This window comes from Bos mutus, chromosome 10 (genome assembly GCF_027580195.1).
Source record: "Bos mutus isolate GX-2022 chromosome 10, NWIPB_WYAK_1.1, whole genome shotgun sequence".
Lineage (NCBI taxonomy): Eukaryota > Metazoa > Chordata > Mammalia > Artiodactyla > Bovidae > Bos > Bos mutus.
The window spans coordinates 64,959,785-64,977,666 of NC_091626.1; the positions used below are offsets into that span (position 1 = coordinate 64,959,785).

Here is a 17,882-nt window from a genome sequence, read left to right on the forward strand (position 1 = left end):
ATCAGATTATAGACAGAAGGGCCCAGAAAGCCAAGTACAAGATTTATCTCTGCCAACACCAACATTCACTCCTGCCTGTTCTTTCTAGATGCAGCCCTTTAGGCATGTCAGATTGGAGAGTCTTCTGATTTTTCTGTTTTAAAATGTTTCATCAGCCTAGGAAACCTGATTTACTCATTCATTCACAAATAATGATCAGATGCCTATTATGTACAAGGCTGTGTGCTGGGGGCATGACACATTTTGAGGAAACAGGAGAACACAGACCCTGATGTCTATCATGAATCTTACATTCTGTGTATCTATTATATCTATCGACAACAGAGTTCATTAAAAAAAAAATCAATTGAACAAATAGTAATTTTGAAGGATTCCAAAGGATTCATACTTCAGGGAGCTACAGGGGACACTGAACCAGTCTGGGGAGATCAGAAAGACACCTTTAGGAAAGGACACTTGATCTGAGCCTTAAGGATGAGTTCATGTTAACTAACCACTGCCCCCCTCTTTTTCATTCTCCTTTCCCAGCCTTCTCATATCTCTTTGCCTTCACCAGCCACCAGGGTTATGATCATTTTTTACGTGCGTGCGTGTTCAGTTGCTCTGTCTTGTCCGACTCTTTGCAACCCCGTGGACTATATAACCCACCAGGCTCCACTGTCCATGGGACTTCCCAGGCAAGAATGCTGGAGTGGGTTGCCATTTCCTTCTCCAGGGGAATCTTCCTGACCCAGGGATCAAACCTGCATCTTCTGCATCTCCTACAATGGCAGGTGGATTCCTTACCACTGTGCCACCTGGGAAGCCCAAACAGCTCATCAAGAGAAGTTAAGATTGTACCATCTACAGCCTCCTTCAATCCAAGACAAGAATTTTTGTAAAGGACAAACATCTTTCTTCTGTTGAAAGACAGTAAACTGTCTTTCACAACTCCAGTCTAGCACCTCGCTTTTTGTGTTTTCAGCAACTCAAGCATCCCAATCTCGTCAACCTCATCGAAGTCTTCAGGAGGAAGCGGAGGCTTCACCTGGTGTTTGAGTACTGTGACCACACGGTGCTCCATGAGCTGGACAGACACCAAAGAGGGTGAGTGACCAGTCCTTTATAAACAAAACCCAACAAAACACACCAGGGTTGGCGAGGGAAGATGAGCTATGACCCTTTTTCACGGTAGGCAGGGACAGCCAGTGTTTGGTCAGCATACTCTGCTGCTGAGGGGTTGCCAGAAATGTTGGGAAAGGGATCATAACTAGTCATTTTCATGAAGAAAGCAGCAACCATGTTATTAGGTTGAACTTGATTTCTTTGGTATGTTATCTCTACATAGATGCTATATCAGTCTCTAGGAAAGAAAAGGAAGGCTATCAATTATTCCACGCCAGCCTAGGGAAGCATAAGGACTTGGAGGTTGAAAGGAAGACTTCAAAGACAATGGCTCATAGGAAATGTAAGGCTAAAACAGTGTTTTTATAAATATTTTTTAAAACTTATTTATTCTTAATTGGAGGATAATTGCTTGGCAACATTGTGTTAGTTTCTGCCATACATCAATGTGAATCAACCAGAAGTATGTACGTAGTGAAGGACGGGGAAGTCTGGCAAGTTGCAGTCCGTGGGGTCGCAGAGTCAGACAGGACTGAGCGACAGAACAACAGCAGTATATGTGTTCTCGCCCTCTTGAAGCTCCCTCCCCCTTCCTACTGCATCCCACACTTCTCAGTTGTCACAGAGAGCCAGGTTGAGCTCCCTACGTTGACTTCCAACTAGCTATCCATTTTACATATGGTAATGTGTATGTTTCAGTGCTACTCTCTTAAATCGTCCCACTCTCTCCTTCCCGCACTGTATCCACAAGTCTGCTCTCTATCTCTGCGTCAAAATGGTACTGATGAACCTATTTGCAGGGCAGCAGTGTTTTATCTGAAGCAATCCGGGTATCCGGTCTGCAGTATTGGTCAGAGTTTTTTTGGTTACAAATGACAAAAACCTAACTGACACTGGTGTAAGTGAAAAAGGAAGTGGTGGTGGCTGTAATTGGGAAGGTGACTCTGGAGGCTCTGCTGATCTTAACACGTTTCTAGCACACACAGCTATGGGGTCGCACAGAGTCGGAAACGACTGACACGACTTAGCAGCAGCAGCAACAGCACAGGCAGCACCTTTGTGTGCAGCAGCAGAAAGTCCTGGTGAGCAGACAGAGCCTTTGTTTGAAAAACCAGCGCAGTGTGGGGGAATCTGTTCCTCTGAAGGTAGCTCCTTGTGAGGGTGAGCAGAATGCAAGCTGGAGTTTGGCTTCTCTCAGCTGGGCGTCTTTAAGGCAGAGCACCTTAGGTGGGGCTTTCTCTTTCCTTTTCTCTCCCTCTCCCTCCCAACTCTTCCTTTCTGTATTGGCTTCATTCTGCCTTTCAGGTGAGTCTCCCCTACAGGGTTGATTTTGGAGGGCATATGTGTGCTGTGAGATGGAAGGTGTTAGGAAAGGAAAAGTATGTAGTGGAAAGCATTGCTGTAGGCTTTTATCACCCTGTGTAGCCATTCTAGAAGAAAGGAAATTCTACAAGAAAGTGGCGTCTGCACAGAAGGTCCAGTAGAAGACTGGTTGGCTCAGCTTCAGTGATGCAGTTATCCCTGGAAGCTATCACTGTGCTGGAGGAAGAAGGTAGAATGATTAGCAGGCCCAGGGAGATAGGATTCAAAGTGGGTCAATCAAAGAATACTTCACAGAGGAGGTGGTCTCTGGCTTGAAAGGTAAGGAGACTCCCCAGAAGTCGAACAGAAAAGGATATCCCATCTTCTCCTTTTGCTGTATTCCTGGAAGCTCAGCTTTGGCTGGGGATAATCTGCAGAGTGCACCAGAGATCAGAGTGATGGAAGGGCGTTGCATCCTGACTCTCGTTCGCACTCCAGTGGCTGGAGGCTGAGGCTCACTCAACAAGGCTTTCAAGCCTTGGCCAAGAGCTTGCTCTGCCATGTGGTGGTGGTTATACATGATCAAGCGTGACCTCTGGGCAGATGGGATTAAAGTGGCTCTTGATTTGTTAGTGACCATGGCACAGGCGGCTTTTCTTGTTAGTTTACACAGAGAGAGCCAAGAGGACAGACTTCCCGTCTTCAGAAAGTCACTGATACAGAGAAATTATGTGTTCAAGGAAGAAAACATTTAGTGTGCTGGTATTTGCTCTTTTGACAGCTTGCAAGTGACACTTCGATTAAGCCTACTAGTATAAGTTACTTGTGCCATGGCTAACTAGGGAGTTGTTGCAGAGAATTTGATTAATCATGTTCGATTGAGTCATTTGCCAACTGATTAGTGGAAGGTTGAAAGCAATTGGGAGTCAGTTCTTTTTTTAGCATGTAGTTTAAGCAGAAGAATAAAAAGACAGGACAAGGAGGGATGAGAGTCCTGGAGGCAGATTTTTTTTCTTTTTAACTCTGCTGGCTAAAATCTCCAATATGTGTTCCAGAAAATGCTTTAATATAGAGGTGGGTTAGAGAAGGGACTGTCTGGTAGACACATGTGTGGTTAAGTACAAGCAACTTCATTTCTAAATGACACTGTGCCATGGTTTATCAAATATAAGACTGACTTAAGGAACACCAATAAATGAGCAAGTCTGAAAACTAAGATTTATTCTAAATCAGATCATTATCTATTTACTTTGAAGTTTAAGGATTTTTGTTTGTGTGCGTTTTAAAAATAAAAGTAACTTTTCATTATACTAGGTAGGAGTGGCATCCCTGGTGGCTCAGTCTGTAAAGATTCTGCCTGCAATCTGGTAGACCTGGGTTCGATCCCTGGGTTGGAAAGATCCCCTGGAGAAGGAAACAGCAACCTACTCCAGTATACTTGCCCAGAGAATTCCAAGGACAGAGGAGCCTGGTGGTCTACATACGGCCCATGGGGTCACAAAGAGTCGGACTCGACTGAGTGACTAACTTTTGTACTATTTAGGGAAGTGGCATGTTCCACTTTATATTTTAGAAATTTGTACCTGGGAATATAGTGATCACCGGGCAGAGGGGTAAAGAGGCAAACTCAAGGAGGATCAACCTGCCAGATATCTAAAATAAAAAGTGGACCATGCCACTCCCCAGCATAAGTCACTTGGTAGCTCCTCAAAGCTTACTCGGAGAAGGCAGTGGCACCCCACTCCAGTACTCTTGCCTGGAAAATCCCATGGACGGAGGAGCCTGTTAGGCTGCAGTCCATGGGGTCGCTAGGAGTCAGACACAACTGAGCGACTTCACTTTCACTTTTCACTTTCATGCATTGGAGAAGGAAATGGCAACCCACTCCAGTATTCTTGCCTGGAGAATCCCAGGGACGGGGGAGCCTGGTGGGCTGCCATCTCTGGGGTCGCACAGAGTCAGACACGACTGAAGCAACTTAGCAGCAGCAGCAGCAGCAGCAAAGCTTACTGATGTGGTGAAAACCCCTAGCATGCAATACAAGGTCTCACTCTGTAAGTCCATCCCACTCCCCACCAGTTTTCAACCCCATGAAATTATTTGCATTCCAGGCTTTAGGATACCTGGTTTGCCTTACCTTCTCTACTCTGCCTGGCAAACTCCTGCTTGTCCTTGGATACAGTCCAAATATGACCTCCTAATGATATCCCCTTTAGGAGAGGTGAGAGTTCCTTCCTCTGGTATTCATTATATCTTCCAGGATTATTTATATTTGCCCAGTAAACTATAAAATATTCAAGGGCAAAAGTTGTATCTTCCTCACCTGTGTATCCTCAGTAATTTCTAGGTTAATTTTTGGCACTTGGTACATTCCCAGTACTCTTGTGTAGTGATTGAGTCAGCAAATCAATAAATTGATCCTTACAAGATGATTTTAAAGAGTAATCAAAACAATGTGTTTTTTTTTCATTTAAAAATAATTACTTTGATTAAAATTTTCTAAACCTAATACTGTCAAAGGAAATGATCAGTACACTGTTGGACAGAGGGCAATTTGGCAATCAATGGGTCTGCTTCTGATAGGGCTTCCCAGAGAGCTCAGTGGTAAAGAATCCACCTGCCAATGCAGGAGACTCGAGTATGATCCCTGGTCGGGAAGATCCCCTGGAGGAGGGAATGGCAACCCACTCTAGTGTTCTTGCCTGGAGAATCCCATGGACAGAGGAGCCTGGTGGGCTACATATAGGCCATGGGTTTGCAAAGAATTGGACGTGACTGAGCGACTGGGCACGTATGCTGCTTCTGATAATTTACCACAGGAAATAAATATATGTGTAAAAGTTTTAGTTATAAAAGTGTCTGTTTTTAAGTATTGTTTCTAATGAAAAAAATTGGAAACAACTGAAATGTTCAGTGATAAAGGATTGGTTAAGTATAGTATGTCTTTATAGTGGAACACAGTGGTGCTGCTAAGAAACATGCTTACAAGATAAAACAAACATTTACATATTAGAATGTTCATGAGTGGTTGCAAGGTAAAAAAAGCTGTGCTATAATAAAAGTATATATTTCCTTTTTATACAATTTATATGTAGGTAGAAAATTTTAAAAAGTAATATATACATTTTAATAGAGATTATCTGAGTGATGTTTGTATAGATATTTTTCTGTTTCTTTTTTGTTTGTTTGTTTTCTTTATTTTCTCCATGTTCCATGTATTACTCTGGCAATGTTTTAATTATTAAAAATAATTCTTGCTAAATCAGAACCAAAGAACTCTCTACTGTGAATCTGAAGTGGATACTAATTCATCTTCTTGTAATATGTTGTTAACTTTGAACTCATCTGGAAAGATTTTGGAGAAGATTCACATTCATGCTATACTGAATATAATATATATAATGAATATAACTTCAATGTTAGAACTTGCTTGTAACAGTCAAGTTTATGCCAGAATATGTCCTGTATACATATATAAATATATAAATCTTTATCCATTACTATTCCCTGTGTTGTGTTCACATTGCTTAGATTTGCTCTCAAACAAGTGTATTTCTTATCTTCCATAGGACTTAATATGTTTTTTACTTATTCTATAAACCATTGGTCTGTCGTCTGTCAAAGTTTTGTAAACAATTGGTTTATGTGTTCTCTCCACATTTTTCTGCCCCTGTTTAAGTGCAGCCAGACACAGTACTTCACCCATTTTTTTCCTGTGCAAATTCCATTTCATCCAGATCCTCTTCTGATTCTCTTAGTTTGTTCAAAGAACATCTGGTGAGTAAAGGGCATTACTACAAGTTTTTGGTTTCTGACAATGCAATTCCAGAGCTAACCCTAAAAAAAAAATCTCTTTTTTTAATTTTTATTTTATTTTATTTTTTAAATTTTATTTTATTTTTAAACTTTACATAATTGTATTAGTTTTGCCAAATATTAAAATGAATCCGCCACAGGTATACCTGTGTTCCCCATCCTGAACCCTCCTCCCTCCTCCCTCCCCATACCATCCCTCTGGGTCATCCCAGTGCACTAGCCCCAAGCATCCAGTATCGTGCATCGAACCTGGACTGGCAGCTCGTTTCTTACATGATATTTTACATGTTTCAATGTCATTCTTTTTTTTAAAGTGATATATTGTTTGTTGTGAAAATGTTTCAAGCAACACAGAAACATGTAGAAATAAAGTTTGAGAAATAGTTTTCTAATTATTTTTTATGCATTTCTATATAAATACTTAAAGAGATTGTACTCTGTATACTATTCTTCATTTTTAAAGTGTATGTGGGAGCTGTCTCCCTATTCTTAGATTTCTGCTTTTTTATTTTTAATATGGTATAAAATTCCATTGTGCTGACATACCATGGTTTCTTTATTCAACCCCCCACTGATAAATATTTAGATTGTTTCTAGTTTTTCTCTAATAATAAGGTTACAGTAAATAATCACTTGCAAAAATATTTCTATAGAATAAATTTTTTTTTAATTTTTATTGCTTTGGCATGTGAGGTCTTAGTTCCCCGACTGGGGATTGAAGCTGTGCCCTCTGCGTTAGGAGCACCGAATTTTAACCACCTGACTACCAGGGAAGTCCCTATAGAATAAATTTCAAAGAACATATTATTTCTATAGGAGCTTGACCAGTTTCCTTTCATCCTTGTCTTTGTTGTAGCCTTGTGTAGAAATGAACCTTGAATGGATGTTGATGGTTTGAATTCTTATTATGTGGCAAATATTAGAGAAGCAGTGGTGGAAAGGACAGTTACTCTATTGGGAACCTGGCAACAGATCCATATTCTTTCTTTGTCATCTCTCTTGTCTCTTTTAGTTCTGAAGAAATACTTAAAATGCACTTTGACCTTTTCACTTTCCCACAGCAGTTATTTAGGTTTCTCTCTGTTCATTTCAATTTTGTTGTCAGGACATTAGGGTCATAGGCATTCTTTCCCAAAACTTGGAAGGAGAGGTAGAAGCTTGCTTTCTGGGAGTTATTTTGTGAAACCAACACATAATGCATCAGGGCAGAGATACGCAAATCATCCTTAAAGGTGTAGGATGGATGCTGGGCTGATCACATACGTTTTATCTAAGGACAAGACCCTTCTAATTTGGAGATGGGCACAATTAAACCATCTCAGCCTAAAGGCTATAACCAAACTGTGTACCTTCTTTCATTCCAATTCTTTCCTCACGAAACACCATTCTGATTAGAACTTGAGTGTCTCTATGGAATTGCCTACAAAGAGAACATAAGCTGGCACACAGAATTTGAAGATGGATGAACAAATTTGTTTTATATATCAGGCTAGTAAATTTGTTTAATATTCACTTGCCACTTTGTAATGGATACTGTCTTAATACACTGACAAAATTTAGTGTCCGTATCTGAAAGCCTGAAGACCATTGTAAAAAGGAGCCAGGCTACTGGCCGCCTTCCAAACTAAGTGTTCCATTCTCCATGTTGCAATGATGAAATGACTGTTTCCCTTCCCGAACCCCAATCTGTTCTTCACTTAATATTCTCTCATATGCATTTCTATATATGTTGCAGTATAATTTTTAGATCTATTACTAACCGTAAGATATTACATCTCATATTACCATCTAACCATTCCTCCACTGTTGAATAGAGGCCATTTTCAGTGTTTTGTCTGCTAAATGATTCTGCTATCAAAATCTTCCTACAAATAGATGTTTATTCTTTTCTATTTTTTCTTTCAAAGTTCTCAAAATATTATTGGCTCATAGGGTTTGTCAAACTGAACCAGTTCATCTTATCTCCAATAATGTATATTTTTTTCCTTATAGTCATACTCCTTTGGTTTCTATTATTATAATATTTGATGAATGATTTCCTTCAAACATAAAAGGAAGAAGTATTAGCAATCCTACACAAACTCTTTCATAAAATATAGAAGGAAGGAACAATTTCCAAATCATATTATGAGGCCACTATAGCCTGATACCAGAACTAGACAAGGGCATTTCAAGGAAGGAAAATGACAGATGGATATCCTTCATAAACTAGATGCAAAAATCCCTAGTGAATTAAATCTAGCAATATAATGTCAATATATAAAAGAGTGATATACTGTTATTGATATATTAATTTTTAGACTATATATTTTTAGATATATTAATTATCTACAGACTATTCTGATAAATGAGGATTTAGTTTTCAGTTCAGTTCAGTCGCTCAGTCGTGTTCGACTCTTTGCGACCCCATGAACCGCAGCACACCAGGCCTCCCTGTCCATTACCAACTCCCAGAGTTCACTCAGACTCACGTCCATCGAGTCAGTGGTGCCATCCAGCCATCTCATCCTCTGTCGTCCCCTTCTCCTCCTGCCCCAATCCCTCCCAGCATCAGAGTCTTTTCCAATCAGTCAACTCTTCACATGAGGTGGCCAAAGTACTGGAGTTTCAGCTTTAGCATCATTCCTTCCAAAGAAATCCCAGGGCTGATCTTCAGAATGGACTGGTTGGATCTCCTTGCAGTCCAAGGGACTCTCAAGAGTCTTCTCCAACACCACAGTTCAAAAGCATCAATTCTTCGGTGCTCAGCCTTCTTCACCGTCCAACTCTCACATCCATACATGACCACAGGAAAAACCATAGCCTTGACTAGACGAACCTTTGTTGGCAAAGTAATGTCTCTGCTTTTAAATATGCTATCTAGGTTGGTCATAACTTTCCTTCCAAGGAGTAAGCGTGTTTTAATTTCATGGCTGCAGTCACCATCTGCAGTGATTTTGGAGCCCAGAAAAATAAAGTCTGACGCTGTTTCCACTGTTTCCCCATCTATTTCCCATGAAGTGATGGGACCGGATGCCATAATCTTCATTTTCTGAATGTTGAGCTTTAAGCCAACTTTTTCACTCTCCATTTTCACTTTCATCAAGAGGCTTTTTAGTTCCTCTTCACTTTCTGTCATAAGGGTGGTGTCTCATCCTATACCATTATTTCCTCTGCTTCCCCTTTCTTCTTCCCCCAAATAGTTACATTAAAATTTCATTAATTCAAAATTCACTGTTACTATTATTATGCCTATGGAAATATTACTTATAGTTGAGCATTTTACCATACTGGAGTTTATTTTTATACTTTTTTCCGCAAATTAATATTTGCCTTATTTTTAAAATTTGCTTAGTATTCTTTAACCCTATTGCTAACTTTCCCCACTCTTTTTAATAGTCTCTTAGTATCCTTTTCCACAGGATAATCATATCAGTTAATCTATTCCTTTTCTCCCTCCTGATAATGTCCTGCCTTTAGATCCCCATTCTCCATCTGTCTGGCTTGTTCTCCAAGCCTGCTGACCAGCTGTCCTCCTGGGACTTCCCTTTGATGTCATCTTTGGAATCCCCTCTTGGAATTTCTCTAGGGTTGGCTTCACTGCTTCCTGGATGTCTTGTCTTCCTTAATCTGGCTTTGCTTGCTTGTTGTGACCAAGCATCTCTATCTTCAGTTGGTTAAAAGTGGTATAGTCACAGAAATCTAGACCACATACATTTCTAATGACACCCCCTCACTCCTCCTTGGAGCCAAACTCTTGGGAAGCTTTCATGTTCCTGGGGGTGAAACAGTCCCCAAAGCAGGCAGGAGGAAAACCATGTGGAGGACCCACGGGTGCACTCCTCCTTCCCCTGTTCCCACTGGTAGAAGATGGATTCACTCCACCCTCTCTGGAGGGAGTGCCTCTGCTGAGCTGGACTGCAGCCCAGTGGGCTCCAGAGGAACAGATGTCTCTCTCATCTACTGTCAACATGTCTTGTCTTGTACTTTTATCTTCCCAAAGATACTGTAAGCTGCCTGAGGGTGAGAGGATGGCTTATATTTCGATTGATCTTTAGTGTAGTTCTAGTTAGATTTTAGAAGAGAGTGAAAATAGATGGGTGTGTTCTATCCACCATCTTAACCCAGAAGTCCTTTGAAACACTTTTTTCAGTTGGCTTCAGGAACACTTCTCCTGAGAGTCATCTTACTTCACTTGAGGACCAACCCCAGTCTTGCTGTGTCCCCCTCCTTTTTCTGATCTCTGCATGTTGAGGGCCTCTGGGCTTGACCTCTTCTTTTTTCTGGATTCACCCCTTAAGTGGCTTCATCCAGCCCTAGAGCTCTAAATTCCATCACTATGCTTATGCTTCCCAAATTGACATCTCCCTTCTGAATTCAGAACTCGCTTCCCAGAGTCTTCCCGTGTAAGGCTAAGAAGCATCTCATCCAACTTCTCTTCCCTCCCTGAAATCAGTTCTTCCCCTAGCGTTCTCCACAGTAAGTATGTTAGTCACTCAGTCGTGTCTGACTCTTTGCAACCCCATGGACTGTAGCCCATCAGGCTCCTTGGTCCATGGGATTTTCCAGGCAAGAATACTGGAGTGGGTCACCCTTACCTTCTCCAGGAGATCTTCCTAAACCAGGGATTGAACCCTGGTCTACTGCATTGCAGGCAAATTCTTTATTGTCTGAGCTACCAGGGAAGGGCCCTACTATAAACCAGCGACTCAAGCTGACACCCTGGTGTCATTCCTTGACTCTTCTCTGAATCTCATATCCAATCTCTCAGAGAATGCTGAAGACTCTGTTTTTAAAATATGGATTTTTTTCCTATAAAAATCTGGCCACTTCTCATCACCTTAACCACTACCTCAGATATTGTCCTATGTCAAGAAGCTTTCTAGAGCACCTGTGTCAGATATCAGCACCCTTTCCAGGGCAGCACCCTCTGTACATGCATGTGTATCCAATCCCAATCCAATGCCACAGAAGAGATTCTATTCTTCTTTCTTTCCACATCTGTCTCTCCCTTATCCGAGAGTGAAAAACTTGACTCCTATCATTGTCATATAAAAAGGGTCTTAGAGATCAGATAAAACACACGGAAAAATCAGAAAGTGAAGTGAGTAGCTGACCCAAGATGGTACTAGGTAGCTTGCACAGAGTTTTTACGTTTGAAAATTGTGTAATAAGGTGATTAGTGTTAGAGGAGCACTAATGATACACTCGGAGAAGGCGATGGCACCCCACTCCAGTACTCTTGCCTGGAAAATCCCATGGATGGAGGAGCCTGGTAGGCTGCAGTCCATGGGGTCGCTAGGAGTCGGACACGACTGAGCAACTTCACTTTCACTTTTCACTTTCATACATTGGAGAAGGAAATGGCAACTCACTCCAGTGTTCTTGCCTGGAGAATCCCAGGGATGGTGGGCTGCCGTCTATGGGGTCTGTCACACAGTCGGACATGACTGAAGCGACTTAGCAGTAGCAGCAATGATACACTATTATAATTTACTTTAACATGCTTTTTTTTGCATAATTTCTTTTGGGAACTGTTCTTAGAGACTAGATGCCTGGTTCTGAATAACCATATATGAACACTTTATTACATAATCAAAATATATTCTGTTTTTTTTTTTTTTTTTCTGGACAAAAAGTGGAGGCTTGGGGAAAGCATATCACCTGAAATGTCCTTGTCTTAGTTGTGTTTTTCTAGGCCTTTTTTTCTAGACAGGTGAGATTTTTCTGGCATCTCTACCTTTGTGTCATTAGAATAAGGAAGAGAAATTGGAGAAAAGCTACTTCAGCCCAGGAGTGTCCCAGATCTTCTTCCTGGAAGTGGCCTCTTTGTTTCCTCCACATTGTCCCACTGTTACAACATCCCCTTATCTGCCTGAAAGGATTTCCTGAACATCTGGCCTGTGACAACAGTGGCCTCATACCCCCTCCCAGAGGCTGGAAGTGACTTTTTTGGGTCACCTTGACACGAGTGCTCAAGAGTTTCCTCCCTAGTATACATATTAGTTCTGGCTGAGGATCACAACAACATTGTTTAATGTTTGATTTGTAAAAACAGTGAGTCTAACTGGTAGGCCAGAGTCTCTGAAATATAAATGTACTCTCTCTGTGGTTCATTTTGCATGCATGCTAAGTCGCTTCAGTCGTGTGACCCTGTGGACTGTAGCCCACTAGGTTCCTCTATCCATGGGATTCTCCAGGCAGGAAAACTGGAGTGGGTTGCCATGCTCTCCTCCAGAGGATCTTCCCCACCCAGGGATCGAACCCATGTTTCTTATGTCTCCGGCATTGGCAGGCGAGTTCTTTACCACTAGCATTCATTTTACTCATCACCTAATATTTAAAAAAAAATACTCTCAGGGGATTTCCCTAGCAGTCCAGTGGCTAAGACTCCATGCTTCCAGTGCGTGGGGTCCAGGTTTGATCCCTGGTCAGGGAAATAGATCCCACATGCTACAGCTAAAGATCCTGTATGCTGCAACTAATACCCAAGGCAGCCAATAAAATAAAATAAATATTTTTAAGAAGTGCACTCAAAGGAGGTGCTGTTTCCTGATTTGTGCAGAGGACCTGGTGGGCTACTGGTTGCCCTGGTTATGTAAACCTAGAGTCAGGGAGGAAGTGCTAGGAACAGTGGAATAAAGTTTAGATGCTGTGATAGAGGACAGGGCAGGAAGATGTAAGCAGGATGCAACCGGCTACCAGAGAGGAGCCATGTGAACAAAGAACCAAGCTGCCTGTGTGGGCAAACACACACAGGTTGGTTATTCTGACCTTCTGTTGTGTGGTGTGCAATGCAAACCTCTTCTTTACCTTCAATAAAACCTTCATTACCTTAAAAAAAAAGTGCTTCCTCAGGAATCTGAAAAAACCCCAGGCCCATCTGTGGAAGAGGAGTTCTACGTCAAGGCCATCAGTTGGGGCAACTTGAAAAAATAGGCAGCATCTTTTATGCTTGCCATCAACAAAAGCTCCTTATAGCAATGGAACTCCAGTTACCAGGCAGGTTCCCAGTCACCAGGCAGGTTCCCAGTCACAGATGTTCGAGGTAGGTGGCCATCAGTACTTGTTGAAATCCCGCTGGAGCTTCATGGTCCTTTTCTGGAGGCGTAGATGTTGTGTTGCTGCACCTTGCCATCCCTGGAATTCAGCAGTGTTCTTAACACAGGTTTTCTACACTCTGGACCCTCTCCCATGAGTTAGATGACAGTATGTGTCACCTAGGATTTTCCACTACTTAAGTGTGTCTTGGTTTACTTTCTTCTTTTTTGAGTTGAATTCCATCGAAACACTAAAGAATGTATCTGTGTTGCTTCTTTTTTTTTTTTAGGGTACCAGAACATCTTGTGAAGAGCATAACTTGGCAGACACTGCAGGCTGTAAATTTTTGCCATAAACACAGTGTAAGTCTCATAATCCCCCTCTAAAAATCAGAAGGCTGCCCTTTACCGGAGGTGGAACCTTTGTACAGAGTTTATATCATACTTTTGTGGAGAAGCTAAAAATGCCAACCTAAGCTATTCCTTCTTGTTCAGGTTTTAAAGATATGTTTATGATTTTAAGAAAGTAGTTTTGTTTATGTTGCTTAGAAACTATCCAGATTTAAGGTAGACTCCTTCTCACTTGGAGTCCACGTTGCTCTGCTGCTGCTGCTGCTAAGTCGCTTCAGTCGTGTCCGACTCTGTGCGGCCCCATAGACGGCAGCCCACCTCAGATCAGATCAGATCAGATCAGATCAGTCACTCAGTCGTGTCCGACTCTTTGCGACCCCATGAATCGCAGCACACCAGGCCTCCCTGTCCATCACCAACTCCTGGAGTTCACTCAGACTCACGTCCATCGAGTCAGTGATGCCATCCAGCCATCTCATCCTCTGTTGTCCCCTTCTCCTCCTGCCCCCAATCCCTCCCAGCGTCAGGGTCTTTTCCAATGAATCAACTCTTCGAATGAGGTGGCCAAAGTACTGGAGTTTCAGCTTTAGCATCATTCCTTCCAAAGAAATCCCAGGGCTGATCTCCTTCAGAATGGACTGGTTGGATCTCCTTGCAGTCCAAGGGACTCTCAAGAGTCTTCTCCAACACCACAGTTCAAAAGCATCAATTCTTCGGTGCTCAGCCTTGTTCACAGTCCAACTCTCACATCCATACATGACCACAGGAAAAACCATAGCCTTGACTGACTAGATGAACCTTTGTTGGCAAAGTAATGTCTCTGCTTTTGAATATGCTATCTAGGTTGGTCATAACTTTCCTTCCAAGGAGTAAGCGTGTTTTAATTTCATGGCTGCAGTCACCATCTGTAGTGATTTTGGAGCCCAGAAGAATAAAGTCTGACACTGTTTCCACTGTTTCCCCATCTATTTCCCATGAAGTGATGGGACCGGACGCCATGATCTTCGTTTTCTGAATGTTGAGCTTTAAGCCAACTTTTTCACTCTTCTCTTTCACTTTCATCAAGAGGCTTTTGAGTTCCTCTTCACTTTCTGCCATAAGGTACCCTCAAAATACTATGAAATTGGGGAGGGGAACCCCAGATGACTCATGCCTGTTGCACGTATTACGTGGAGTCCCAAGTGTGATGCACACCTGCTCGTGTCTGCATAGGTGAGTTAGGAGTGCCAGGGCTGCAACGAAGCAGCCAGTGGAAACCTCGTGAGCACTCTCAGCCACAGCAAGGCTGGCGGGAGGTACAGTGGACTGCTGCCCAGGTGGTGTGACCTCACAGACACTGGGTAGCCTGCTTCTCCCTTGGCTTCAACATAGCCCACTCCCTGCATACAGGAAGCCAGACTCCAATATCAGAGCTTCATTTTGGCCCCAAGGGCAGTTTACTGCATTTTGTCATCCTGACAACGTCCAGGGTCAATTTCACTGGTAGGGCTGAAATGCCTTTCTCGAGCTGTTCTAACTTTTTTTCCTCTGAAGCTGCCTTCTCAGAAGGAAATATGAGAGTAAGCAGCACTTCTCCCAGCTGAGCCTCCACCTAGCTGAAGGCTACAATCTGTGTCCAAATGCGTGCGCACCAGGGAGTGTGGATGCCTTATACGTACTGCTCTTCACTGAGAGTGAGGGCCAGCAGTTTGCTGATAGCAGGTTTTAGGAGCGGGGTTGGGGAGTGGGGGGAGTGAGAGAGACGGCAGAAAGGCCCTAGTGGGGAAAAGCAGAGACACTAAGAACAAATATAATGCATACCACAGCTCCCTGGAGAGCCCCTGAAACTGTTTGGCCACATGTGCTTGGGGGGAGGGCTGTAGAAACTTGTAAAGAATTCCCAGAACAGAATAGGAGCACATTCTTGCTTACAAGTACTTCTGACCATCTGTCATCACGATATTCAAGGGTGTACCCATTATAATAATATTTGAAGCCAGGAGTAAAAAAGTGGAGGTCTCAGGCCCATTAATTGCTGAGAACCAGATCTGTTGTAACAAAATAATTCAGAAATTGTCTTCTCCCAATTTTTCCAGAATAATAAATACCCGTGGGGAAACCCTGACACCCGGGTCTCACCCTGAAGATCCTTTGGAGTGAGAACTAGGCCAGGCATAAGAGGAACCTCTGTCCTAGCTCCAAATTTTAGAAAGTCAAGAACACCCCAGGGTATCAGCCCTAAGCCAGAGAGGGTCTCTCGGTTTGCAGAAGCCTCTAACATTCTCCTCCAGAGAGGAAAACACCAAGAAGGGAAGGTTATTAGAAACTTAAACAGTATTTTGACCCCACTGTTGTTTTTATGTAATTGCTAATTGGTTGTTTTTTATTGTTGTTGAAGATTTGTTCCTTACCAAAAAAAGCACTATTTAATAGGAAAATCATGTGAAGGTTCTTAAGCATTCTTCTAACATCACCCTGTTAAACAATGTCAGCTGTGGTCTGGAAACCACAGGTGATTTGTGTCTAAACCCTGGCAGTGGCGTGGGGGCTACATCCGGTGGGGTGGAGGGGCAGTAAGGAGACTGGATGTGTGTGGGATGGAGCTGACATCTAGTGACTCCCCAGAGGGTGTGCGCTGCCTGCGTTTGTTTATCTTGTGGGGACAAATGTCAGAGCTGGAAGGGAGGTCTCTTGGCAAGCTGCTGCTTCCCGCCCATCTCTTCCTCAGCTTATCTCAGCAGGCCCAGGGCTTGTCCTGTTTACCAGGCGGAATGTGTTCTGTTCTCAGTTAAACAACTGAATTATGAATTCTGCTTAGGCACCAACTTGCAGCTCCTGCAGCCACGCTGCAGTCCTCACCCAGAGCCTTTTAACACTTTGTCTATCACCTAAGGTAGCCAGATTAAATACACCCAGTTAAATTTGAATTTCAAGTAAACAGTCATAAACACTTTAGTATAAATATGTTCCAAACACTACATGGGATGTACTTCTACTAAAAAATTGTTGTTTATCTTTCTACCCTACTTTCATTTTTCTTTTCACATTTATTGGTCCTTTAGGGCCCTCCAGGAATTGGGGTTGATTCAGGCTATGGTGGTTATGGTACTCGATTTATTTTAGGCTACTGTTTTGTAGTCTGTTATCTTGAAGGTCAGTGAGAGGTTCAAACAGCCTCAGATATTTGCTGGATATTCATGTATTTTATTTAGTCCATATATTAGGGTTGCTCCTGTTTAATCTGCTTGGGTTTGATGTTTGTGACTAGTGCATACACAGGGATGTGAAGCCGGAAAACATCCTCGTCACGAAACAGTCTGTGATTAAGCTTTGTGACTTTGGATTCGCTCGACTTTTGAGTGAGTATCAAAGTTTTCTTTAGTTAAGTGTCAAAGCTAGAGAGATTTTTAATATGATAAAGGACCTAAGTGCTACAGGAAGCTAGTTCTTGTATATTTAGGGCATAAGCTTGCAAGTTGCAATTACTGAAAACACACATACAGTGGTTTAAAAATGTATATGCTATATGTACATTTTATCACAATAAAGGGCTTACTAATACGTATATTACCCTTCATTTTTTGCTAAAATAGTGCTTTTTAAAAACTACTATTTTAGAAGCGTGGCTTTCAATGTTGGCTGTAGATTAGAATCATCTGGGAAGCAATAAACTCTAAAAACCATATTGATACCCCTCTAGGGATTCTGATTTAATTGGACTGGTGTGGGGTTCAAACATCAGTAATTTTTATAAAGGACTATATTCCAGGTGGTTTTCATGTGTAACCAGTATTGCGAAGCACTGATTTAGAAAAACCACAGGTGGGGCACAAGCTTGATTTCTCAGGTCTTCCCCGTCCCCGTTCTGACTCCCTGCTTGCACTGCTCCCTCTGTTTTCCATGTCCCATCACTGGCCAGCTGGACCGAGCGACTACTACACAGACTACGTGGCCACCAGGTGGTACCGCTCCCCAGAGCTGCTGGTGGGGGACACGCAATACGGCCCCCCGGTAGATGTTTGGGCGATTGGCTGTGTCTTTGCTGAGCTGCTGTCAGGGGTTCCTCTGTGGCCAGGAAAATCAGATGTGGATCAGCTCTATCTGATTAGGAAAACCTTGGGTAAGTGCTGGTTTTTGTCCCATCTTTTGGAAACCTGATAGTTTTACCCATGTCAGGGCAGAGCCAAGTTCCTAGTCTCATCCAGTGCCCCTTACAGTCACGAAAGAGGGAAACTCTCAGAGCCTCATTGTAATGGCTCCATGAACGGTGTCCTTTGTAGGTATAGGCCCTGACTGATACAGCACCAATGG

The 17,882-nt window shown here is 42.5% G+C and overlaps 1 protein-coding gene across 3 annotated transcripts in view; it reads left to right on the forward strand.

The window, feature by feature from the left end:
• CDKL1 (cyclin dependent kinase like 1) overlaps positions 1-17,882 on the forward strand; it is a 51,882-nt gene that overhangs the window by 25,193 nt on the left and 8,807 nt on the right. For all 3 annotated transcript variants that reach the window (XM_070378106.1, XM_070378105.1, XM_070378108.1), the window contains exons 3-6: positions 965-1,086; positions 13,532-13,604; positions 16,840-16,930; positions 17,491-17,691. In XM_070378106.1, coding sequence (XP_070234207.1) covers positions 965-1,086; positions 13,532-13,604; positions 16,840-16,930; positions 17,491-17,691 — 487 coding nt within the window. The remainder of the gene's footprint in view (positions 1-964; positions 1,087-13,531; positions 13,605-16,839; positions 16,931-17,490; positions 17,692-17,882) is intronic.